Genomic DNA, 24,533 nt, shown 5'->3' on the forward strand with positions numbered 1-24,533 from the left:
TTGACCCCCACTGCTCCATGAGAACCAGGAGACTTTGGGGCTTTATTTTGTAAGATAAAACCCTGCAGAGGCAGGGCTGAGCTGCAGAGCAGCTCCCACAGCAGCGTTCCCTCCAGGCTGTGGTTGCTGCTCCTCCCCAGCACACCGCCCGCTGCACCGCTGCAAGCTCTGGGATCACTCCTTGCATCTCCATTATTCGCCTCCAATGGAAAAAGTGATCAAAAATAATTTGGGAATTACTTGCCTCATTGGGCTCCAACCCAGCGAGCACACAAAACCAGTCATGGAAACGCAGCTTTACTGAACAGATGCTTTCTTCAATCCCATTTGTGCGCAGCACAGCATGAGCTCAGTGCTGGTGCACTCTGCATCCTCCAGTTCCTGCACTGCTGACAGCACAGCCCTGCATCCCCCCAGCCCTGAGCAGCCTCTCCCCAGGCAGTGCTGGCTGCTGGGAGCTGAGAAGGGCAGCGTGGGGGTGCTGGGCCCCACAGCTTCAGGTAGGGCTCTGGGGCAGGAGTTGTGTGGGAAGAGCAGGCTGTGACACCACCCAGCACCCACCCTGCAACCTCTGTGGTTGAAAGCAGTAGTAACTCCCAAACCAACAACTTCCACGCAGCAAAAAAAAACCACTTCCTGCATAGCAAATATCTGCACCCAGATGGAAAGGGCAATAATCACCTGTGAGGGATTCAGATTTGGTCTGCAGGCATTCAAAGCTGCCTGGCATGGCACAGAGGGACTCAGTGCAGCCCCTGGAGCGGAGCTGTGTCCCCATTGCTGCCTCCACCACCAGGGTGATCTGTCCTTATCACTGCAGAGCAGGATGGGATGCTCCTGCTGGGACAGATGCTCCGGTGAGGCAGAGCATCACGCAGCCAGCAGCACACACTGGGAGCAGGGTAACAACAGACAGATGCACCTGGGGCCGAATACAGAGGGCTTTGGACAGCCCAAGGAAGGAGCTCACGTGTCTGAGCTAATGAACAGGGCTCTGCGTGCTCAGCACTCCTGCCTGCAGCCCCCACTCCTTCACAGAGATGGTGAGGAGATGCTGGGGGTGCTTGGGCTGCAGCTCTGTGTGCACTGAGCGAGGCAGGAGGGGCGGCAAAGCTTCCAACAGAGGTGGCCTGGATTTGTCCAACGTGTCAACTGATCCGAGTTCCTGTGGGTTTTATTTTCCAACTTCAAAAACCAAAACACCACCAGGACAATGAATGAAACGGGCTGAACCCAAACTTCCCCTTTAGAGTCCGTTCGTGTCTATCGCTGTCACAGACGCGGGCGTGGAGGAGCGGGAGGTGGCTGCCGAGCTCTTCTCCATGCTGGGGCTGGGCACGCCGTCCATGCCCTTGGCCGAGCGCCCTGCAGGCAGTGCCAGCCCCTTGCTGTGGCCATGCAGGCTCTGCCCGCAGATGCGGTGGTGCCGCTCCCAGTCCTTGTGCTGGCAGAAGGAGCCGCAGTAGCGCGCGATGTTGCAGCCGCTGCACGTCTCGCTGGCCTTGCGGCCGCAGTTCCAGCAGCTCTGGAAGGAAACAGACATTGTGCTTTGAAACGGGTCTCGCAAACAAAGCTGTAGGAATGTAACAGAGCTGCTGCCCCAACAGCGCTGGAGGGAGCTGCTCACCCCCGCCGGCCCCCATCTGTTCACACTGAAATGGGTCCTGCCCTCGCACAGACCTCTGCCAAGCCCAGAGCAGCCGGACTGCCCCACTCCCACTCTGCCCAGATCCACCCAAACGCATGCAGCAAGCAGCAGGCAGGACTGGAGGACTGACACACACACACTGCTGTCTGGTTTTTCTATTTCCTGCTGTAAGCAGCTCTGTTCTGGTCTCAATCCCAGCCCAGTGCTCACCGCGGGGATCCCAGCGTGCTGCACCGCTACCAACTGCTCTGCCCCTGGGTGGAAGCACAGTTGTGAGTGGGACAAGGAGCACAGCAAAGCCCCTGGCCTGCAGCCCACAGCCAGCTCAGTGAGAGCACGGGGCCAATGCTGGAGCTGCAGCCACAGCTGCTTCAAGGGAGTGGGGGAACAGCTGAGCTGCAGCTGGGCTCGTGTGATGGTGAACACCCACCCAGAGGGTGAGTGCAGCTGCCACCAACACTCAGTGCTGTGGGCAGGAGTAGGAGGCTGCAGGGTGGGCAGGCAGCACATGGGGCTGCACTGGGACAACCTGCAGGCTGCTAGCAGCCCACAGCAGCTCTAGGAAAGCTGTGTCACTGCTTTAAGCTGCTTACATTTCAACCACTGCTGTTAAATCATGCTCCCGAGGTCACACTGTGCGCCAGGATGCACGCCAGCTTGTAAAGCCCCCAGAGAAGAAGTCCCTGGTGCTGGAGGATCAATCAGGGATGCTATCAGCTCCCAAGGCCCTGCTCTGCTCCCACTGCTCTGTGCAGCAGTGTGGGGCAAAGGATGGAGGCAGAGGAGGGGATACACCCCAAAAATTCCCCTACAGAGAACGACTGCTCACCTCATTCCTCCTCAAGCAATTCCACCCGCTCCCATTGTCTGTTTACTGGTTGCTGCATTGGTTCATCCTTCAATGATTTCATGGGAAAGCACCAGAGCACACACACATCTATAGCAACACCCCATGTCCACACAGCTGCTGCCGTGTGCGGGGATCAGAGCTTTCCAGAGCATCCCAAGGGAGGACAGAACTATACTGGCTGCCCACACGGCCTGGGGTGACACAATTCCTCACTCACTTCTCAGTTCTGCTGAGCTGAATCAGGCAAAGCCTGAAGCATTTGAGCAGAGAAGCGACAACACTGAGCCAGCCACAAGTGGCTGTGACGTCGCAGAGCAGGAATTACCCAAGCAGCTCCTGCTCAGCCCCTCTGAGACCTCCAAACCAAATGGAATGCATTCCCAGCCAAAGAGCAGTGAGGGTATCTAATGGCTGAGGAATCAGAATAGCTCTGACACTCACTCCCTGCATTCTGCTGTGACAAACCTGGAGGCACCCACTCTTTTCTGAGCTGCCATAACCCCACTGGGTGTCCTCAGACTCTGCAGTATGGGGACAGCCATCCTATGCACACTTCCCCTGAAGCCTATGGGGTCAGAGGAGCAAGAGCTGTGCAGAGCCAGATCCCAGAGGGCAGCCAGGCACACACCTGTGCAGCATGAGCCTGCAGAGCAAAGTCCCAGACAACACACACCCGGTGCTGCTCAGCAGCACCACAGGCACATTGCAGCCACCAAACAGTGGCAATTCTGAGCAGGATGTAAAGCTGTCCCACCAACACTCTTTTCTCTCTGCAGAAACCCCTGCAGCCGCCCCACACTCCGCTGACGGTGCCCTCACACCACTGCTGTGCTCCCAGGGCTTTTAAAAGGGATGAAAGCAAGGCAGGGGACACCCAGGCACTGCAGGGCAGGACCCAGGGCTTGGGACTCGTGGGCCTGCCCAGCTCCATACCTCTGTGGACTCCTCCTGCTCATTGATCACCAGGAAAGCATCCTCGGTGGCCTGGCGCTTGGCATCGGCGATGGTTTGCTCCATGCGCGCCCTCTCGGAGGCGATCATCTCAAACGCCTTCTGCTCTGCCTCTGCCACAGCCTTCTGCACCTCCGACATGGCCTGGCGCTTCACCTCGTTCACGGCTTCTTCTGGAAGGGAAGCTCAGCCTCACCAGCCTGCCCAGACTCTGCGGCCGCGTGTCCCCACTCAACACAGGGAGGGCTGCCCTGGGCGCACCGCCGGCAGAGCCTGTGCCAAGGCCATGTGGGGCACAGACAGCAGCGTGCAGCCTGGGCTGTGCTGCAGGAAGGCTGCTCCAGTCAGTGCACTGCAGCACCAGAGCTCACCCTGGGCAGCCCCACAACCGGTGCTCACCTGCTTTCTTCCATATCTCCTCGGTGACGTAGCCCGGCCCCGACCTGCTGCTGAACTCCCGCAGTGAATCTGTTGGAAGAAGAGCGAGGCAGGGAGGGTTAACAGGGCACAACTCACAGCAGAGGGTTCCTCCAGTTGGGGCCGTTCATCAGACACTTGGATGATAAATCACAGCCCTTAATTAGTGCCCTGCATAATTTGTGATGCAGTATAACCCATCCCCATCTCCCAGCACTCTGCAACAACTGGAGATACAGGCACGTCACCAAACGCTGTGTGCTGACCCCAACACCAACCCTCAGCAGCTCACAGCCAGCACAGCATCCATGGGGACACCCACATGGGGATCCATGCCCACGCCACACAACCCTCGTGCTGTCTTCCATCCCTGCCCTTTTTTAGTGCTTTGAAATCTCATCTATCTCCCTTCAGTGAAACTTTAAAAGCCACTGATCCCTTCAGCTTTGCAATTCAGATCTGCATGGGGTTCCCACCGCAGGGCAAGGGCTGAGCTACAGCACAAGGACCTCTGACTTCAATCTGTTCTCCCTTCCACTTCCACACTCTCTCCCACCCTGGGTTCAACACACACCACCCCAACTATTGCTTCTGTGCAGAAATCAAACTGAGGTAAAGCCCTCAGGATAAATTAGGTTTTAAGGCTGCAAACTGCAAATGCTCAATAACAAATTCTACTTTAGTTCCTGTTGCATGGGTACATGCTGTTGTTTCACAAGAAATGCTCATTTTTGCTGTCTGAGAACTCCCAAAACTCATCCAAACACAGCTAAACCTGACCCAGACCCTAATTTGGGTACCTTTCTGACATCCAGGAGGATTCACTTTATGTATTAATCCAAACAAGTTGAATATTTATCATTGAATTGTAAGAGTTGGGGGGGGACTTTTAAAGGCCATCTGGTCCACCCCCTGCAGTGAGCAGGGATGCGGACATCAGGTTGGTCAAACTGGGATTCTGAGCTTTAAGAATTGCATGCATTGAAGTCCTCAAGGTCAGAAATGATTTGGGTTTCAGTGAGAACTACGTGCTCTCAAACTGGGGGGGTGAAGACAGCTTTCCACCTGTAAGTTAATGCTTAGAACTGCCACAATGACAGATGAATTGTCATCCAAAGCAACTAACAGCTTTCTCCCCATGATTTCATTAAGTGAAGTCAAGCTCATCTTTCCAGTATGTTCTATTTAATGACTCATTATCAGTCTGAAGAGTTTCAGAGCCAGCAGTCAGCCACTGTGCTGGAAGAAGAAATCATTGCCCACCACAGGTATGAAAGAAACGCCAGAACAGGGCACAGAGGTGGAGCTCATCTAGAACCAAGGAAGCTTAACTTTCCTCATATAAAGGGGCTTAGAAAAGAGATGGAGAAAGACTCTAAATCAGGGCCTGGGATATCAAGACTAAGGGGCAATGGTTTGAAACCAAACAAGAGCAGATTTAAATTGGACAAAAGGAAGACACTGATGACAGTGAGGACGGTGAGGCACTGGCACTGCTGCCTGGAGAGCTGTGGGTGCCCCATCCCTGGAGGTGCTCAGTGCTGGGATGGAGGGGACTCTGGGCAGCCTGATCTGGGGGGCAATCCAGCCCATGGCAGAGAACTACGTAAATGTCCTTTAAGGTCCCTTCCAACCCAAACCACACTGTGATCCACTTCAGTTGTACCCCTTATGCTTTGCTATAAACCTACTATTTAAAGACCCATTTTCAGATAAAAAACCCTTTTTCTCGTGCAGCCTCCAACCCAGCACCGCTCACCGCTGCCGATGGAATCGGAGCTGCCAGGGCTGTGCCTGGCTGTGCCCAGCTCTCCCCCAGCCTTGCGTGGCTCAGCCTCACTGCACCGCCTCTTCCAGTAGTTGAGCTCCTCACGGTCAGCCTCCTGGCAGCGCCGCAGCACAGCCATGGAGCGCCGGGTCTTCTCCACCATCTCCATGATGCAGTTCAGCGCCTGGAGGGAGGGAGGCTGTCAGTTCTTCTGCCACTGCTCAACCAAGCTGGCTCTTGAGTTTCCCACTGGAGGTGCCCCAGGGACTTTCCCAGTAAGGGAAACCCAAAGTTATTTCAAAGCAAAAAGATGTGAGCATGGTATCTCAACAGTATTCAAACAGATACCACTGGGTCTCGTGGCCATCCGTGCAGTGATGCTGTGGATGTTAGCACCTCCCGGGAGCTCAGGCTGTGTCTGAGCTCAGCATCTGGTTTGGTCACCAGCAGATGTGGCCATGCTGCTAAAGGTGGAGCGAGAATAAACTGCTCTCCCATGGGAGCACAGTGCCCATGCTGTTGGCTGTGCCCCCACAGCAGTGGGGATGTGTCTTTATGATTTATGACATCTCTCTCTCCAACCTAGAGAAATTTGTCTTGGTACCAGCACTCCATAGGTACATCCCAACTTAAAATATTCACCTATGGGGCCTTCTGCTCCATATCCAACCACATGAAGCATCAGCTTTAGGGCTTAAGTAAGCATAAGAGCCCCTCTACATTTCTGATCAAAGCTGAATTTCAATTCCATCTCTCCAGGGGAAGCATTCCAGAGAAGTGCTTGGGTCAGCAGCCTTGTTCAGCACAGAAAAACAGGCTCTGCAGAAAGTCTGCCAGAAGTACCAAGTCTGCCCATACCCAACCATGGGTATGGGTAACCATACGGGCTGGCAATCCAGGAGAAAAAGCCTTCAACCAACCCCAGTATTGTTTTGGTTTTTTTTTAATCTGTAAGCTCCATACATGTGCTGCACACAACACATCTGCATGCTTGTTGGCACAGTGCTGGCCTGGGCAGCTGCTGGAAGACCTGTGCAGGTTACTCTGACCTGTGCAGGATGTTCTGACAGCCAGCAGGAGCAGCTCTCCAGCACCAAACACTTGGTCCAAACTGCTTTTGGCTTCCACTGCGCACAGGCAGAGGAAAAATACCAGGAAACTGCTCCTGCTCCTATCTGCCCCTGTTGACCTACTTGTGGCAGCCTGTCCAACTGCTTTTAAAGCCTGGATAAGGTATCATATCAACAAGAAGGAAATCACTAATTGGAGCAGGTGAGCAGTGGGTCGCTGTGTCCCACAGAGCTCCCCACACCTCCCACCTCCTTACATGATCGAGGTGCTTCCACTCGTCAGCCCACTCCCTCTCAGTCAGGCGGTGGTCCACCAACTCGTCCTGGTAACCTCCATTCAAACCTGCAACAAACCACAGTGATCAGATGGAGCAAATGCTTTCAGTGCTGCAGAGGGAACTCAGCCCCAAAGCCACAACAGAGCAGGATTTCTAACCAGGTAGAGCTGTAGTTTTAAAACACATCTCCAAGACATGGCTTATGGGGCTAATTGCATACGGCTGCTCTGATCCTTGCTTGTGTCATTGCCTCAGAAGTGCTATGATCCCCTCACAGGCCTGGACCTGGCTTGCTCTACAGGCAGCTCCCTATTTGTAAAGCCAAAGGGCTCTGAGCTGTGACTCAGGTTGCCCTGCTGGAAACAGGGCAATTGCTTCCACACACCACTACCAGCACCAGGAGAGAGGAGAGGTCACACACTGCTTTCCTCACACACCACAGATGTCCTACATCAGTCATCTCTGAAAGGCTAATTTCTATTTATTTCCACAGCCTTCATCTCTGCATCCACAGTCAGCACCAACACCAGGTCCTGCTCGCTCCTCACCCCTGGTGGCTGCAGTCTTATACACACAGAGGGAAACTGCAGCTCTGCCTCTCCCTCTGTCTTCCTGCTTTTAACTTTTCACTATTTGACGTTCTGACTTCTCTGCAAAACCCCTCAACTTTCTTATGGGACACACCTAGAATTACAACCCAAAGCCCCGCAGAGCTGCTCACCGAGCCCGCCGTGCCTGTCCCGGATCTCCCTGTGCTCCAGCATCTTGCCAGGGTCTCTGTACAGATGGGAGGTGGCGATGTCTTCCAAGGTGTAGTGCTGGAGGGGTGGTGGGGTGGGGTGGAACTGCCCACCAGGGTTCAGCATTGGGATGCTGAGTGCTGGGCTGTGCCGGGGCGCGGGGCTGATGGTGCACACACGCTTGGCAGGCGGCTCCGTCGGCAGCGGCTCTCTCTCAAAGCTGTTGTCATCCCTTCTGTAACCAACCAAGAGACACAGGGATTTGTTAGTGCTGCATAAACAGGCACGGGAAGGGAAAGATGAAGAAATTGAAACAGCAGAATTTGGGCAGTGCTGATTTACCAGAGGGGTAGAAGGAGGGAGCTGAAACAAACATGACCGACTTGTGAACAAATCCACGGAATGACCTTGCTAAAAGGAGTTCAAAATGCCCAAGTGTTGTGATTCATCTTTCTGAGCACAACCAAATTAAGATTTCACAGTTTCTATAAATTTGAAGTGTGCTCCACATAATTACATAACGACTTTTCCTTGGAATAAAGGCAGCAAAAACAAAACCATGTCCTTTCCTGTGCTGAAAGTGCCTCCAACCTGCTGCCTTCCTGGCTCAGGCACTTGGGTGACCTGCTCCCAAAAAAATCCCCATGGGCAGGATCTGCCCGAGAGCCCTTGGAGAGGATCTGCAGCCAAATTATCAGTGCTATAAGCAGGAGCTACAGCCATAGACAGCAGCATCTCACCAACAGCTGTAAGGAGTGGCCCAGAACACAGTTTAAAGTTTTAATTCATCTTCACTGCTGTCCAAAAACATGACTTTGGGAACAGAATGGCAACGGCTCCTTTACCTGTCAGGGCTGTGCCTCTTGCTGTTCCCATTGACCTCGATGAGCAGCTCTGAAGAGTCGGCTGGGGAGGAGGTGGTGTTGAGAAGGATGTGCTCATGCTGCGCCAGGTACTGGGATGGTGTCTGCTTGGCAGCCCGGGCGCAGTGCAGCAGCTCTCTCTGGAGCAGAGGGAGGTTGGCCTGGAAAACATGCACGGCTCTGCTTCACGCAGCCTGCATGGACACGAGCAGGTTTGCTCAGAGAGCATGAACAGCTCAAGCCTGGGGTCCCGCTCAGCATTTCCCAGCTTGTCATGTCTGCACTGGGCAGACCTACCTGTGTTTTCTCAGGGGCTGGGGATGGCCTGGGGCTGGTACACACAAAAGCACTGTGGGAAGCACTCTGTGCTTCCAGCATCTCGCTGCCCCAGACAGAATAAGCCAACACTTCAAACACTCTAGATCCCAACATTTTCAAACTGCAGAATGGAGATTGGTTTGTCTCATTTACCCCTAACACACAAGCAGATATACGTGGCTCTCATTACAAAGTCAGCTTTCTGACAGCAGCACGTGGCAATGGCCACGGTCTGTGCAGTCTGTCTTGGATAGAATAGTTCTGGTGCTTGTTATGAGAGCTTCCCCAGCAGGGACACGCTGCCAAGCAGCACAGCCCTGAACAGCACTGTCAGCCAGCCCCACCAGCTCCTGTTACCTTCAGGAAGGGGATCACAAAGGGCCGCAGGGGGAAGTTGGTCGCCTCTTGCAACTTGCAGTGAAATTCCTCAATCGTCACTGTTGAGTTCTGAGAAAAGAATTAAGAAATGAAATGACCGTTTGTTCTTACTTTTAGATGCTTGGAAAACAGCTCAAAACAAACAGAACTAGTAAGGAGACTGCATCTGCCACAACAGCACTGACAGTGCTCACATCAGATCCTGCCTCACACAGCCAAACAGACTCAGGCCAACGGAGCAGAACGACTGCAACGGGCATGGGGGGCTGTGGGCACTGCCAGAACCAGAGCAGGGGGCACCTCCTGCAGCCCAGCCAGGTGGCCAAGGGCAGGCTGGGGACGGGCAGCAGCTCCAGTTGCTTCTTCCCTCCCTTCCAGCTCAGCTCACCCAACTTATCTGCCATCCACAAGGTCACCAGCAGCCTGCTGCTCCTACACTGATGTTCCCAGGTTGGGTGCTACCTGGAACAAGCTGCACACACAAAGTTCATCCCTGCAGCAATAATTGCCATCGGGGGGACATGAGGGATGAGCAGAGGAACTTGAACAGTTTGTCATTTCCTTTGCTGGTGGGTAAACTAATGTGCTGCCTCACACCCATGGAAATACAAACAAGTGCCCGCCTGCTTCAGCAGCAGCACTTGGTGCCCGCTGCTCAAGTCCAGTGAAGAACCCCAAGGCTGCAGACTTGTGTATGCTCTGCCCGTGCCAACCTGGGGAGCAGCAATACTTCAGGCTTCCCGTGGTCCAGCTGCGTTTGCTGCGTGCTCAGCCTCTAAGCAAGGATGCTGAGAAGCACAGATCAGCTCAGAGCTGTGCTGGGCCATGCAGCAGGTGGCAGCTGGGCAGGTGGCACAAGGCTGTGCTCCAGGACCTTGGCTGGGCGTGCACAGGGCTGTGCAGCATTCCTACCAGTCAACTTGTACCACTGCAAGTACTGGATCCAGTCCTGCAAGGCCTGCTCATTTCTTTACTGAAGGATGTTTTCAGCTCTCCTTAGATGCAGAGGGGGAGGAGGTCGTATGTGCACTGTGTGCACCAGCAGCAGCAAGCCCAAGCACAAAAGATGTAAAAAGTGTCATTTACCAATCCCCTTCCTGCTACTGCACTGTCAGACTGCCATAAAAATGAATTCAGTTAGTGACAGTTTGCCCAGCCATGCGCTTCTTGTAGATGCAAGCAAAGCACTGAGGCCTCCTGCTGCAGTGCCAGGCTTTCAATGTTCCCCAGGCCTCTGCAGTGCTAGTGGGGCTGCACTGCACTTTGCAGGAGGCAAAAAGCCCACTAAATGCCCCCCGTGCTCAGCACTGCGTATCACAAATGAGGTACAGAGACATCCTCTACCTATTCAAGGCTTAGAAATTGATTTCTTTCAAAAAGCAGCAGGCACAGAGAGCACCCCCACAGTCCAGCATCACCCCCTCTCCACCCAGCAAGTTGTGCATGCAGCACCTGCAGCAAACAGGATGGTGGCCCAGCATGCAAGGCCCACCAGCTCCCTGTAAGATGCTCTCTCCAAAACAGCACCCAAAGCCACCGGTCCGTATTTGCAAATGGAAGCACCATCACCTCCCCAGAAATCACACATCCCTTCTGCTCTGGGCTTAGGGATGCAAAGAAGAGAACACTTCCCTGACAGAAAAGCACAGGCTCCTGGGAGTTGCTGGGAGCTGCATTACAGGAGCAGAACAGGAAGCACAGCACTGCTCATGGCTCCTAGTGAGGAAGGCAAAGAACACCAGGCATGCAGCTTCTACAACAAAGCGTAGTCCCAAGCCCTCTGGGTTTCCATAAGCCCAGCTGCACCTGGGCCCATGTCAGTGCAATGGAACAGATTGCTTTTGAAATCCACCGAAGAAAAAAATAAAAAATAAAAAGCCAGCGAGTTTACCAGAAAGCACAAACAATACAAGCTGTGCTCAGCCAACAGCTCTGCTTGCAAAGGCCCACGATATTGTGCAACGGGGGCACGTGTTGGCTGCTGGGATCCCATCACTACAACGCTTTTGCAAAAAGAAATGTCCCCTGGGCTTCCCAGGGAGCTGCTTACCACCAGGGCCAGGACCAGGGTCCGCACCTTCTCCCCGATCTCCGGAGAGATGTCATTGCCAAACTGCTGCAGGGTGGTGAGGAAACGTTTCAGCTTGCTGAGCTGCCGTGCACCGCACGTGGCCGGGAGCTGCTGGTTGGTCAGTGAGGAAGAGGAGGAGGAGGCCGGGCCGTTGCCAAAGCGCTGAGGTGGGGATGGTGCCCCATTGAGCGTCGGTGGGGAATGGTTCATCCCATTGGGCACTGCAGAATGGAGACAAAAGTGTTATGGCATGAGATGGGCTTGGCCCTGAAGGCTGCGTCCTGCCTGCAGCGCGTGACCGTACTCCCCATGGAGCTGAAGGGAGTTTGGCAGACACGGCTGTTTGTCCAAACCAGTCCCATCTGTGACCGGGTCTCCTTTAAGCAGAAAGCGTGATGAAACTGACTGCAGCTCGGGAAGTCCGCATGGGATTAGAATAAATTGTTGACATCCCCTCAGTGCTGTTGTGCAATCTGAAGTCGTGTCTGGGAAATGGTGAAAGCAGCTGTGCATGGGGGGCCCAAACTTCAGATAAACCCAGAATGTTAGAGGTGAAAAATACACCACGGTAAATACAGCTGTGGCTGATGCACAGGGTTGGCCTTAAAAGCCCAGAGCTGAACGATGCACCTCTCCAATGAGACAGGCTGAGGGAGCCAGGGCTGCTGGCCTGGAAAAGACATGGCCCCAGGGAGACCTCAGTGCAGCCTTCCTGTACCTGAAGGGAGTTCACAGAAAGGAAGGGAGCAACTTTCTACATAAGCAAATAGCGACAGAACAAGGGGGAACGGCTTTAAACTAAAAGCAGGGAGATTTAGGTCAGATGTTAGGAAAAAATTTGTTACCCACAGGGGTGTGGTGCTGGCAATGCTGCCCAGAGCTGTGGGCGCCCATTCCTGCAGGTGCCAGAGGCCATGGACAGGCCCTGGGCAGCATAAGCTGAGGGCAGCCAGCCCACAGTGGGAGGGGGAGAGGGGAGAAGCTCCCAAAGAGCTGCTACAGGCATGGGAAGGCATGTGCTGGCCGCAAAGGAACGCAGCCTGCCAAAGATGCCAGCATTCCCACTGCAGCTTCCCCAGGATTGCTCCTTGGGTCTTCCAAAGAATCACACCTGGGAGGGTTTTTCAGAGAAAAGTACTGAGGCATTGGAGCAGTTAAACCACCCCCGGGGCACAGCAAGGCTCCACACACCTGGAGCTGTGGGGTGAGCACGGAAAGAGGAAACACAGTCAGTTGAGATCCAAAGGAAAGATAAGGGCAAAGAGACCAACCAGGGCAAAAGGCTTTTCTGGGGCATAACAAAGACACACTCCTTTGTGCAGAGAGCGATGATGAAATGAAAGTAAAGGCTGAAGACAGAGCTGTGAAGGCAAAACGGGCTGGTGCCTTCTGTTCTGGGTCAGTGCAACCAAAGAAACTCATGGCCACACTTTCCCAGGCCAGGAAAGGAACAGAGATGACCTGCAGAGATCAGCAATACCTGCCATAGCAGCAAATACTGAGCTCACTTGAAAGGCAATGGCAAGTACTCACAACAGGCATTGCTTCTGCAGTAAACGTGTAATAAAGGTGGGTAAAGCCACTCCAAGCAGAGCACAGCCTTGTGCACAGCCTTGTGCTCTCCAGAGCTGCAGCCAAGGAGCTCTGCCCCATTCCCTGTTTCTTTCCTCCTGCTCTTAGCAAGGGAAGGAGGAGAGTGCAGGTTGCTGCGTGTGGGCAGGAAGGAGCAGGGACTGCAGGGGAGTACAGGAATATGAAAGTCATCCTTGAGGGCTACACCACTAAATTCTGCAACAGGTACCAAAACCATCTCTCCTTGTCTTTACATCCCTTCACAGAGCAGGGTGTGCAAAGGGTGGCTCTGACCACTGCCTATGTGCACAGCCAAGAAGTGAAAAGCATGAGTAAACTTCATCACAGCTCGTCGTGCTCACTCTACTGAAAAGAGGCAGTGAAGTCATCAGGTCCCAGCAGATTCAGGTGACTTGGCCCTTAACAGTGTGCCAAGCAGCCTTATTGGAAAAATTAATTTCTATCACTTTGCTAATGGTCTTTTTCTGCCTTAGCAAAAGGAGAGCCATTAAAAAACCCTCCGTGTATAAAGCCAGGGACAACGTGTCTGGCGGGATAACCCAGCGATTTGCACTGCTGCCAGCATCTCTCAGTGCATTAGCTGGTGTCCTGAAAGAGGCTGAATGGTAGCGCTGTGAAATCCCCTGCCAAGATGAAATGGAGATGCCCCAGACACTGCTGTGGGTAGCAGAGCAATAACACAGCCAGGGGACCTCAGTATGGAATAAAGGTGAGGAGAGAATGAAATGTCTGCATGCCATGAGTGGGGTAAGGTAATTCCATGCTTGAGTGTGAAGTAAAACAGCTGTGCTCTGGAATAATGCTTTTAGATGATGAGATTTTAAGATGATGGCTTAAATGTTTCCTAAAAGGAAAAAGCATGAGCCTGTGTTCTTCCTGTGAGGTGGGGCTGAACACCCATCCCACCTGGTGAGCTGCCTCTGAGCAGCGCCCTTAATGGGAGAGGTTATGGAGCAAAGATGGAGAACAGAGAACTTGGACAGACAGTGAGAAATGTCTGAGGCTGTGAAATTAAAAGAGGAAAACTTTCTAATCTCAGCTGCAGAAATGCTGTCTGCAAAGCGAGATACAGCAGAGTGGGAATTAACTCTGCCAGATACAGCACAAGGCTCAGCTCCTGGCTTCTTTGAAGCCAACCTGATAAAAGCCTTCCATTTCTTAAGGAGGTTATTGCAGAAATCACATCTGCACCTTCACGGAGAGGGACTTGGAGAGACTGTGACAACACTGGGACAAGCAGGAGTGGGCAGGGTTGTACTACAGACCCCCTGGTATGTCCTACATAAGTAGAAGGAAAGGCCCAGCCCTCGTTCCCAGCTGTGCAGCTCTGTGCTGGCCAGCAGCCTGGCAAACGGGGAGCCCTGCCAGATGCTGGCACAAGCAAAGCTCCTCCTCACTGGGCCAGTCCCTTGGCAAAATGATTTACTGGGGGCTTACGTGCAGCTGGGGTGAAGGAGACGGGCCGAGGGCCGCCAGGGTTGACGGGGGGCAGTGGTGGCATATTGGGAGGAGAGGACCTGGTCTGTATCTTCACTTCCACGGGCGAGCCGGGCATCACTGGCACCCTCTTCTCACCAGCAACTGTATGAAGAGAACATGGACACATTACCAACAGTCCTCACAGGGATTTCCCTGCCGAGCACGAGAAGCAGAACTGCAAAGGCTTTCCTTCCATTTTAACTGCAGAGGGATACCGAAACCTCAACAAGCTGCTATTATTTTAACTATGATAAAATAACAATACTAATATAACACTGCTAAACACTACTCACGCACACTTGGCCATGCTTTCACACCACGTGCCTCTCACTGGCACACTGCTGCACAACCACAGCGCTCACACTGCAGAAGGAGCAGCACTGCTTTGTGCACAGGAGCTGCCCTGGCTTGGTGCAAAGCCCTGGTACCCCCTTGTCCTCACCCCCCAGCCACAAGCTTTGGACACCAGAACATGGCCACAGGTCCACCTTGGTTCCTCTTCTTCCCCTCTTCCACTGCGTACATACACAACTGGATTTTGCCATGAAGAAAAACTGAGCCTGAAACAAATCTTAAAGGCTTTTTTTATTCTGTTCTCCTAAAGCATTCCTAGGGTATGCCACGCACAGCATGGAAGCACCAGCAAAAAAAGCAGGACTAACCTGGTTAAACTGCAGAGGGGGAAAAAGAGCCACAGATTTGATTCCCTAGAATACAACCAGCTAGCACTGTGCTACCAAATGAGAAAGAAGTTACCCACAGGGAGGGTGGTGAGGCACTGGGACAGGGTGCCCTGGGAGGTGGTGGGTGCCCTGTCCTGGTGACACCAAGGTCAGCTGGACCGGGCTCTGAGCACCTGATGGAGCTGTGGGTGTCTCTGTTCACTGCAGGGGGATGGGACTAAGTTTAAAGATCCCTTCCAACTCAAACTATTCTACAGTTCTATGAAAGCCAAGTCTAGAGGAGCCAGCACCTCACCTTCGGATGCACTCCAACAGACAGCACAGACCAGGCAGGGCTGATAAAGCAAAGCTTTCTGCTAAAGGCCTGGGACCTCTAAAATCCAGATAAAACCCATCCTTCTCAAACTCAGTTTTAGCCTAACCACATCCATTTCTTGAGAACCATGCCTGCAAAACAGGCTGTGAGCGAGGACGTGAGCCAGCCCCTGGCTGACTGGGACTGAAAACCAGACAGCCTTTGTCCCATGGAGACACTGCCTTCCCCACCTCCTCCTTGCACATTTCACTATTTAGAAATATTTACCAGCTCACCAATGGCAACACAGCAGTGCTGCCTCCAGAGGCACAGAAGACACTGCAGGTCCCAGCACAGCTGCAATCATGGCTGAGAGCTGAACACCAGCTCAGCTCTCTGGCTCACGTTGCACCAAGGGCCATCCTTGCTGATGGCTGAATGCCCCAAGCGTCAAGCAGGACACCTGCCTGCCCTGGGACACTGATGGGTTTTCCATCAGCAAGGCTTGTTCCAGCCCAGGTGCTGAGTGCTCCCATGCAGCTCTTCTCAAAACGCTTATAAATGTTGTGTCTGTTTTTCCAGCAGCGCCCGCAGCACACGGACTGAGCACATTCATGGCCCAATGCTTTTACCACTGCTGCCAACTGACCCAACCTGGTGATGACGCAGGGACTTTGCACCCAGGAACAGCAATCTGAACCACGGAGGGGGCTGCAGCACTGCGGTCCCATGGGAGGGCTCCAATGGGAGCAGTGGGACATCACACAACAGGATGATTCACCAGGAGCAGAGAGAAACCTGAGCATGGAGACACTGTTCCAATCCCAGCTCGGTGCAGGAATGCCACATCCTCAGGAAGCTGATGGGGCAGATTCTGCAGTGTGTGGAGTCACGGCTTTCAGATGCTGCAGAGCTCCTGCCTGGAGTGGGACAGCCATGGCACAGAGCCTGTGCAGTGTGCCCCACGTGGGGCAGGCACCTGCCCCAACACACCACGCTCAGTGATTCCCCTTACAGAAGCCTTCTGACTACTGTGTTTAGTGCACAGATAGTGTTGCTATGATAGGTAACCTCAGAAGAATGGCTAACATTTGCTTGCACCGTAAACTGTATATAGAAGCTGCTTTAGTAATCTCTCCCTGCTTGTGGATTCAAGAAAAGGCACGGGTGAAAAGTGCTACAAGTCAGGGAGCATCTCAACCCCTCTGGAACTGACGTTAATAATACTAACACACCTTTGGTAATCAGAGAACAAAGTAACAAAAAGGAAGAAAAATACTGCATGGTGAGAAAAGGGCACTGCTTCCCTGTACAGCCAAGGCAAGGGCTGTGGGGCAGCTCGGGGGCAGGCACTGCCCCACACCTCTCCCCACTGCATTTTTGCTGCGCAGATCCACACGAAGCCAAAGCCCTGAGCTGGCTGCGATGCTGAGCCACGAGGCTGCAGGGAGCAAAGAGCACAGGGAGAGAGCAAGAGCACTGATACAGCACACAGCATGTGGATGCTTCATACACATTTCTGTGATAATATTTATATGTGCACAACTTAACACCATACCACAAGCCCTACGCACCAGCACAGGCAGTATCTGTAGGCTGTTAAGCCCTGCTGTCAGCTGCAGACAGCAAAACCTTTCCTGCTTCTTGATGGGAAGCAGATCTGAGCCTGTGGCTGAGGACACACAGCATGGATGGGGGCAGACCCAGGTGCTGTTGATGCAGGTGTGGGATGCCCTTGGCTAGGGTTCAGGATGAAGGAGGAACCCGCTGCACCCAGGCTGACAACAGCTGCACAGAGCCCTACTGCTTCCTCACAGCCCTGTTCACTGGGCTCAGGCACTCCAGCTCAGCAGGCTGTAGCTTTCTGAGAAGTCAAAACAGGGAACACGTTGGAAGGAGCGAGGGAAAAGCATGCTGAGCATGGCACAGCTGGCTGTAATGCACGCATCAGGATCTGCTTTTTGCTTTTGCAGATGGCAGGGTGGAGAGAGTAAAGTCACAAGACTGCATCACCAAGGCTTTGGCCACTCAAGGTTAGAGGTGAGGTCTGTGAGTTTAGCCAGTTGGTGCCTTTTGAACAACAGTTCAGAATCAGAAAAGTAGGTGACAGTTTCAGACAGAGAGGTTTAATTGGAGCAAGCGCCTTTAACTTCCACGTAGTACACATGGAAGTGTACACAAATACATCACAGAGCACACAAGATGTGCCTCAACTGAAGCAGCCACTCCTCAAGGCTCAGAGCCCCAACAAGCTCCCACACCAGCAGCATGCTGGGCAGATGGGCACAGATCACAGTGCACGACATGGCTCACCCCAGGGTGCCCAGCAGTGCCAGGAGACAAACCACGCTCTGGAGGCACCGCTGCTTCCTCTGACCTGAACCTCATATATAACACGATCACCAGCAGCTCAGCCAAAGCCTTCCCAGCAGCAGAGGCTCAGCGACCCCACTGGGGTCCAAATCACAGCTTTAGGATAAAGCAAAGCCTGTCTGGGTGCCAAAAGAGACCATCTGAAAGAGCAAAGCAAAGGACTCCAGTGCCACGGGCCAGCAGGACCCCGTCCATGGCCTAGGAGAGCTGCTTCAACACAACCCCATACATTACCCTGGAGAAAAGGCCCCAGAGCTCAGTCCTGCTCCAGGCACCACGCTCACACCGTGCTGCAGCTGGCTCTGCAGCTCCTGACAGGCAATCTGCATGCAAAGAGAAGCAGCACCCGTGTAACCTGACCTGCTCGAGTAAATAGGCTGAAGTGAAATATGGCTCGCCACCTCCCAGCTTTGCTGAATGTTTATTTTGAATAACATGCTTATCTGCTCCAACTGCTCACCATCTGTTTCCAGTCTCCACCAAGCTAATATTTTTCACATTTAGGCACCGAGAAATGGGAAGAATTACATTTAAATTTTATTAACATCTTTCCTCCTCTCCGAGGTCGCCATTCCCTCCCCTCGCCAGCTCTGAGCCATCTGCAGAGCACCTCTGCAACTCCAAGGCTTACACAGGGCTGCCTGCATGCAGCTTCCAGCAGCTTGCTGCCGCTCCAGCACCGCTTCCAGGCAGTTCCCAACCCTCAGAACTAAACCGAGGAAGGACCCAGCAGCACTGTCGCATCACCAAGCGATGGAGGAGGAAGGCAGGAAGGCTCTGGAATGGGGCAGCTGGCAGCAGCCCAAGGAAACACGGGGCTGGGGTACTGAATCCTCCTTAGGGAGTGACAGAGAGCTCTGAAGTCAGTTTTCACCCCGTTGCTGCTGGGTGCATGGCACAGCCACGCCGTGACCTGCAGGCTGCAGTGGGAGGGAAGGACGGCACCTCGTGCAGAGCCCCACGGCACTGCGAGCTGCTGAGCCTGGGACCGGAGCTTCGTACATCAAAAATAAACGCGTGCATCTCCTCTGCCATCTCCTCCTCTCCCACACACAGCTGCTTCGCTTTAAATCGCAATTCGGCGCAGCGCTCAGATAGAGGAACTTGAAAGAGCAAAGTATGTTATCATTTGCAACCAGTCCAGAAAGCAGTTAATAAGGGAAATAAGATTAATAATTGATTCCTGACAGCAGACTGCAGATCGCTATCTGCCCTGCCCTTCGGGGCTCTCCGTAACACCCTACCAGTGCTCCCACCACGCTGGGCTCTGCATGGTTCCCCTCCTCTTGCCCCCACCCAGCACCCGACTCACTGAAACAACCCAAAATGCCTCCGTGCAGAGATCTGCTTTCAGAACCCATTCCACAGCTGCTGCTTTCAGCAGGGGTGCCCTCTGGAAAGGCACCAGCCTGTGGGACAGGGTGACAACAGCACTGCGTGCACATACCCTGCAGAGTGCTGCTAGGAGCCCAGCTGGGAAAAAGAGCTCTCTGAATGGACCAGACTGCCTTCAAAGCAGGGTTTAAAAACAAAGTTCTGCTACGATCTGCTAAGGTTTAGAGCAGAAAAAGCCTGTTATGAAAAATCCCATATGTTACATAGAACAACTCAGCACTGCAGTTTTGGGAGTGGGAATCTTTTTTTCTTCCTGCTGCAAAGCAGACAAAGGTGTGACTTCCATACCTGGAAACGCTGACCCAAAAGGCAAAAACAAGCTGCAGCAACCTCTAACTTCTGTTAGTGTTTTCTACTTTCACGGAGGCTTTAAGACTCCCCTTTACGCACAGCTTGGCCTGCTCCACAGCTCCTGCCCTCCAGATGGAACACATCAGCCCAGCCCCATCTCGGTGCCCTCCTCTGCCATGGGAAAATGCCAGCACAGCCCAAGGAGCTGTGTTTAACTGGCACCCTCTTATTGCTAATTAGCTGCGAGGGGCTCTCCGCAGCTCCTAACGGTCAACAGAAGCGCACCAACTGATTTAAAGGGGCTTTGAAGCAGAGAACGATGAGATGCTGCTGCTGAGCACCCACAGCCCGTGTGTCCCACAGGCAGCTTTCTGCCCGGCCCCGCAGCCTCTGCACAGCCGTCTGTTTGTTGCTGGCAGCAGAAATAAACCCCAACCGGTCTGTCCTGAGCTCGCAGGCTGCCGACCCCTCCTCTCCCCTACCTGGTGTTCAGTTCCCCAGCTCCTGGTTTGGGAAGAAAAAAATCAAGTTGTGGAAGAGGAGGCGATTTTCCACCAGCCAGTTCTGCACAGAACGCAGCAGATGTTGACAAAGCCGCTGTTTCTAGGTCAGTGCAGCCCGCTGCCTTACGGCTCCTCACCAGCCCTGTCCTCACCAGCTGAGGAGCAGCCACACGGGGGGCTCCCTTGGAGGAGAGCCTCAAGCAGAGCCCGCTGCTCTTCCTGGTGTGTTTTAACCTCCAACACCTGCAGACGTGCTGCTTCGTGTGAACCAGATCAGGGCCAAAGCACCACGACACGTGTCCCCATCGCAAGGGATGGAGCAAAGCAGCAGCTGGCCCATGTGTCAGCACAACACAAGCTGCTTGGGGTGCTGTGCCTGTGTAGGAAATCCCCGTGCCCAGCCTGCTGCTCCTGGTTGTAAACTGCTAGGGAAAGCCCCTCTGACTTCCAGCATGCCACAAGACCTCGCTCACGGCCAGCAGGGCTTTAGAAATCAAAGCTGGAGGTTCACAGCTGCCCTTCCAAGTGCAGACTGAACAAGGAGGGGAACCCAGGACCCCCGCAGCCCCAGCCCCACACTGCAGGGGCTGCAAAGGGCAGGGCTGCGGGGTCTGTGTTCCTGAGATCCCAGTGAGGGAAGGGCAAGAGGCAAACACGAGTCCTGATCAGGAGGAACACCCCTCCCCAGCCTCACGTTTTACCCGAGCATCCCTGAGATCAGATGGCACCTTCACAACAGCACAATTTTCCATCACCATCTTTTCCATATGCGCCTCTTCCGTACGCCGTGGAGTTCTCAGCCCTGTTCTCCTCCGCCTGAACAAAGAGGCACGTACAGACACCTACAGAAATGTACACCCCCATATGGCAGGGTCAGCTTGGAGCACCTGGGAAGTGAATCCAACAGAAGGTAAAGGGGAACAGCCTGAAAGGGATTAGAGGAGGAAAAATTCTCATTTCAAATAAAGAAGATAGATTCAAACCCATCACAAACTTAAAGTCATCCAGTAAGCAAAGATTTAAGGATTTTCTGCCTTATTATTAAAGGTGTACAAGAGGACAGCTTAAGTTAGGAGCTTCAAAATCATGGTTTAGGATTGCATCCCTCTTCCCTTTCTCCCTCTCCCTAGCCCTGCTGCTCAGTGACCTGGTTCCCATCATCACAAAGCAATCTAGACAACAGCCAGCACGGAGCAGACCTGGGCTCCCTGCATCGCAGTGCTGCTGGTTAGATGAGAAGCACGGCCACCAGCACTGCAGGCTGGGACTGAGCGGCTCCTCCTCACAAACCAACAAGCAAAAACCCTCCAGCAAATCCCCACGTTCATTTTAAACTGCTGTTTTCCTTCCTTCCTCAGCCACAGGGAAGGCTGTGACACAGAGCCTATAAATGTCCTCTAACGATACAGCAGGCAGAGCCCCATCTGTGCCTGGGCACAGGTGAGACTTCTCACCACGTGTAAGTGCACCTGCCTTCCAATTACACTCACCAGCCCATTAGGCAAATGAGATTCACATCTGAGGGGATACCTGGAAAGTCAAGAAACAGGCCCTGAAGGAAGACATGCTTTATAACCCGTGTGAGCTGAGCTGGGCCTTGGAACGCAGGCCATACTGGGCTGTGCTTGGTGTTCTCTGGGTTCCTGCTGCAGTGCTCAGTGCTGGCGGAGTTCTGAGCATGCAGAGCTCAAGCCAAGGATATCTGTGTGCCCTGCATGCTCGCTCCTGAAAAATACAGCCACTTCTGCAGGGCCCTCATCATTGCCAGGTTCTGCCTTGCAGCGGGAGAACAGATTATTTCCACCTATCCAAAACAGACCACAGTCTCACTGGCCCAAAACAATTTAGACTGCTGCTGGGTTTCTCCCTGCATCTGGGGGACCACCACTGAGCTCCAGGACTGTGCCAGCACCCAGGGACACACAGCAGCAGGCTGGGCTCACAGCAGTGCGTGGTGTCACTGAGGGCACAGGGAACAAACCGCCCTGCTCAGGTGATTTGAGGAATCCATCTGCCTGCACAGACTTTTTTTTTTCCCCTCCTGTGAGTTTATGCAGAACAGAGACAACCTAGCTCAGCTCCCAGCATCCAGATGGCACTTGCAAACCTTGTCTGTGTATCAAATGTTGTTTTTTAGATCAAGTGTCCCTGGTTGACAACACAGAACTTGGAGATGCTATCTTTAGAGAGGCTCTTCTGCAAAAGAAGCACCCTTGGAGCACATGTTGCAGGGATATGCTAACATGGCAGCTCTCAGCAGGCACACACGGCTCTGTTTGGGGGGCTCAGGTACCCAGAGCATGGCTGAAGCTGAAGGATAATCCAGCCCCAGCTAACAACAAGCCTGCAGGAGCGATCCATCAGTAAGACTGCAGAGAAAGGTTAACATCCAGCACAGCAGGATGTGCTCATGGCAAAGTCTACTTGCACGCAGGAATGATGCTTACCAAATCCCTACTAATGGAGCAGCTGAACACAGGCAGCAAGCTCTGAGATTTCATTCCTTCTTCCCCCTGGAGGTTTGGAGACTCCTACCCTGCTCTGCTCCTCACCTGAACACAAAGGTCCAATAACAGACTAACAACAGCAGACTGACTTCCTCCCAGTCTTTATTTCCTCCTCCAGTTTTCACAAATAAAAGCATCACAAGCAAAGACACCACTTTTAAATACCCCATTAACAAAGAGCAGAACTCCAAAACTTCCAGTTTTATTTATTTCTGAGACAGCAACGGTAGCCTCAGTAAGTAGCTGTAATCCTTGCTAGAGCAATATCAGCCTCCCCCTAACCTCGAGTTGCTTTCCACTCTCCTCAGCTCCAAGATTATTAAAGCAATTGTCACCTGCATGGGAAAATGCACAAAACCCAGCACATCCTGCACACTGCCATGAGCAGCATGGACATGGGGAGAACACAAAGGGGTCTGCAGGAGCAAGGAAGGTCCTGGCTCAGCTCAACTCCTGCTCCAAAGGTGACACTGACAGTGCAGAGGGCTGAAGTGACCCCTCCTGCCTGCTGCTGAAAAGAACATTTCAGAGCAGCGACATCAGGTAAAGCAGCAGCTTCTGAAAAAGAAAGTGATCCAGGAGGCAGCTCCTTCCATATTGCAGGCGCTCACAGTAAACACCATATGGCCTGCTAATTTAATTAGGGAGAAGAAACCCCCGAAGTCTGAGATTTGACTTTGAAGGGTTTAAAACAAGTCTGAGGAGAATTGCTCAGCATACCGCATGAGGATGCTGCCCTGCTCCAGCTGTCCTGCCAAGCCCTCACCTGCAGGCAGGAGCTACAGAAGTGCCCAACCTACAGCCTTGCCCCTCATTGCTGGGTTAGCAGAACTAAAAGGATTTCTCTGTTCTTAGCACATCTTCCAGCGAGCAGATGAGGGAAATGAGCTTTCCCTTCTCTGACATGGGACAGAAAGCAAGTCTGAGGCATGAGCATCGCAAGCATCCCAACAGCATTCTGCCACTTCTAAGGACTGGTGTAATCTGGGAAGAAAAAAAAAAAAAGTGGAGAAGTAAAATAGGACGTCCTTTTTGCTCCAATTTGGACAATTCACAGCTCTCAGCATCCAGGGATTTTTTAGAACCAAGGCTGGTACAGACTCCTGCTGGGCACAAACCTATGGGAATACATCATCGCTTCAATGAGCTGCTGGTCCAGCAGCCCCCAGCACAAACCCCATCCATTGCAGCTCTGCAAACTCCTGGGAGGCCAGAAACGCATCCTATGGGAAATCCATTAGCACTTGTGTGCACTCCATACAAGTGCACAGCCCAGCCTCCCTCCAGAGTCACTAGACTGGGCCACCTGTGTCATTAGGGCAGAAGAGCAGGAGGGATGCTGTACCTGATGGCTCCAACACCACAGATCCAGCTGTGCTCACCCATCCCTGCCTGTCCCATAGCAGCTCAGGGTTCATGGGCTGCTTCTTGGGATGAGCTCCCACCCTGCCCCTTGCAGCAGTTGCTCCACAGGAGCAGATCTGTCCCTGAATTGGAAGATGGCAGTGAGAGAGACAGCCCCACAGTGCTCTGTGCTGCTCTGCTGGTGACAAACCCAGGAGAGAGTTGGGGTTTGGCTGCAGCCTGCTGCCCTCTTATGAACCATGCTGGGAGAAGGCCACCCAGTTCCCAGCACTCTGCAACTTCTATTTGCACAGTTTTCCTCCAGCTCCTCTCCAGAAATGAATTAACCACCAACCTGTTTCTTTTTTGTGTTCTTTTTCCCCCACAACCCATCCTGCTCTGCTTGTCTGCTTAACAGCAGTGGCACAACAGTGTGCCAGAAAGACGACTTTCCCAATTTTCGGGTTAACAATAAAAACCCCAACAAACATCCAAAGAGCAGCACACTCCTTCCTGCGAGCAAGGAACCTCCTCTCAGGACACCGCAAAGATTTAATTTACTGCCAACTGCCCTCTGGCTATTTTACATTTATGGGGTGGGGGTGAGGAAAGGAAGGAGGCAGGAGAGGGCGTAATTAGCTCTGCTTGTAAAATGGTCATCGTGGCGGTGATGGTGGCTGGGATGCAGAGCCCATTGGGGACTTAATAGATTTCAGGG

The 24,533-nt window shown here is 53.1% G+C and overlaps 1 protein-coding gene across 8 annotated transcripts in view; it reads right to left on the reverse strand.

The window, feature by feature from the left end:
* Positions 1–1,148: 1,148 nt before the first annotated feature.
* CBFA2T2 (CBFA2/RUNX1 partner transcriptional co-repressor 2) overlaps positions 1,149–24,533 on the reverse strand; it is a 50,391-nt gene continuing 27,006 nt past the window's right edge. For 6 of the 8 annotated variants that reach the window (XM_031603105.2, XM_090152280.1, XM_031603106.2 and 3 more), the window contains exons 2-11: positions 14,383–14,526; positions 11,332–11,573; positions 9,261–9,350; positions 8,568–8,746; positions 7,704–7,957; positions 6,962–7,047; positions 5,626–5,818; positions 3,849–3,917; positions 3,432–3,622; positions 1,149–1,525 (exon numbers count right to left, since the gene is read on the reverse strand). In XM_031603105.2, coding sequence (XP_031458965.1) covers positions 1,247–1,525; positions 3,432–3,622; positions 3,849–3,917; positions 5,626–5,818; positions 6,962–7,047; positions 7,704–7,957; positions 8,568–8,746; positions 9,261–9,350; positions 11,332–11,573; positions 14,383–14,526 — 1,727 coding nt within the window. In that variant the 3' untranslated portion in view covers positions 1,149–1,246. Of the gene's footprint in view, positions 1,526–3,431; positions 3,623–3,848; positions 3,918–5,625; positions 5,819–6,961; positions 7,048–7,703; positions 7,958–8,567; positions 8,747–9,260; positions 9,351–11,331; positions 11,574–14,382; positions 14,527–19,458; positions 19,719–24,533 lie in introns of those variants that run through there. The other 2 variants (XM_031603109.2, XM_090152279.1) reach the window with 2 other exon arrangements.

Source organism: Phasianus colchicus, chromosome 17 (assembly GCF_987193195.1).
Source record: "Phasianus colchicus chromosome 17, bPhaCol1.hap1.1, whole genome shotgun sequence".
NCBI lineage: Eukaryota > Metazoa > Chordata > Aves > Galliformes > Phasianidae > Phasianus > Phasianus colchicus.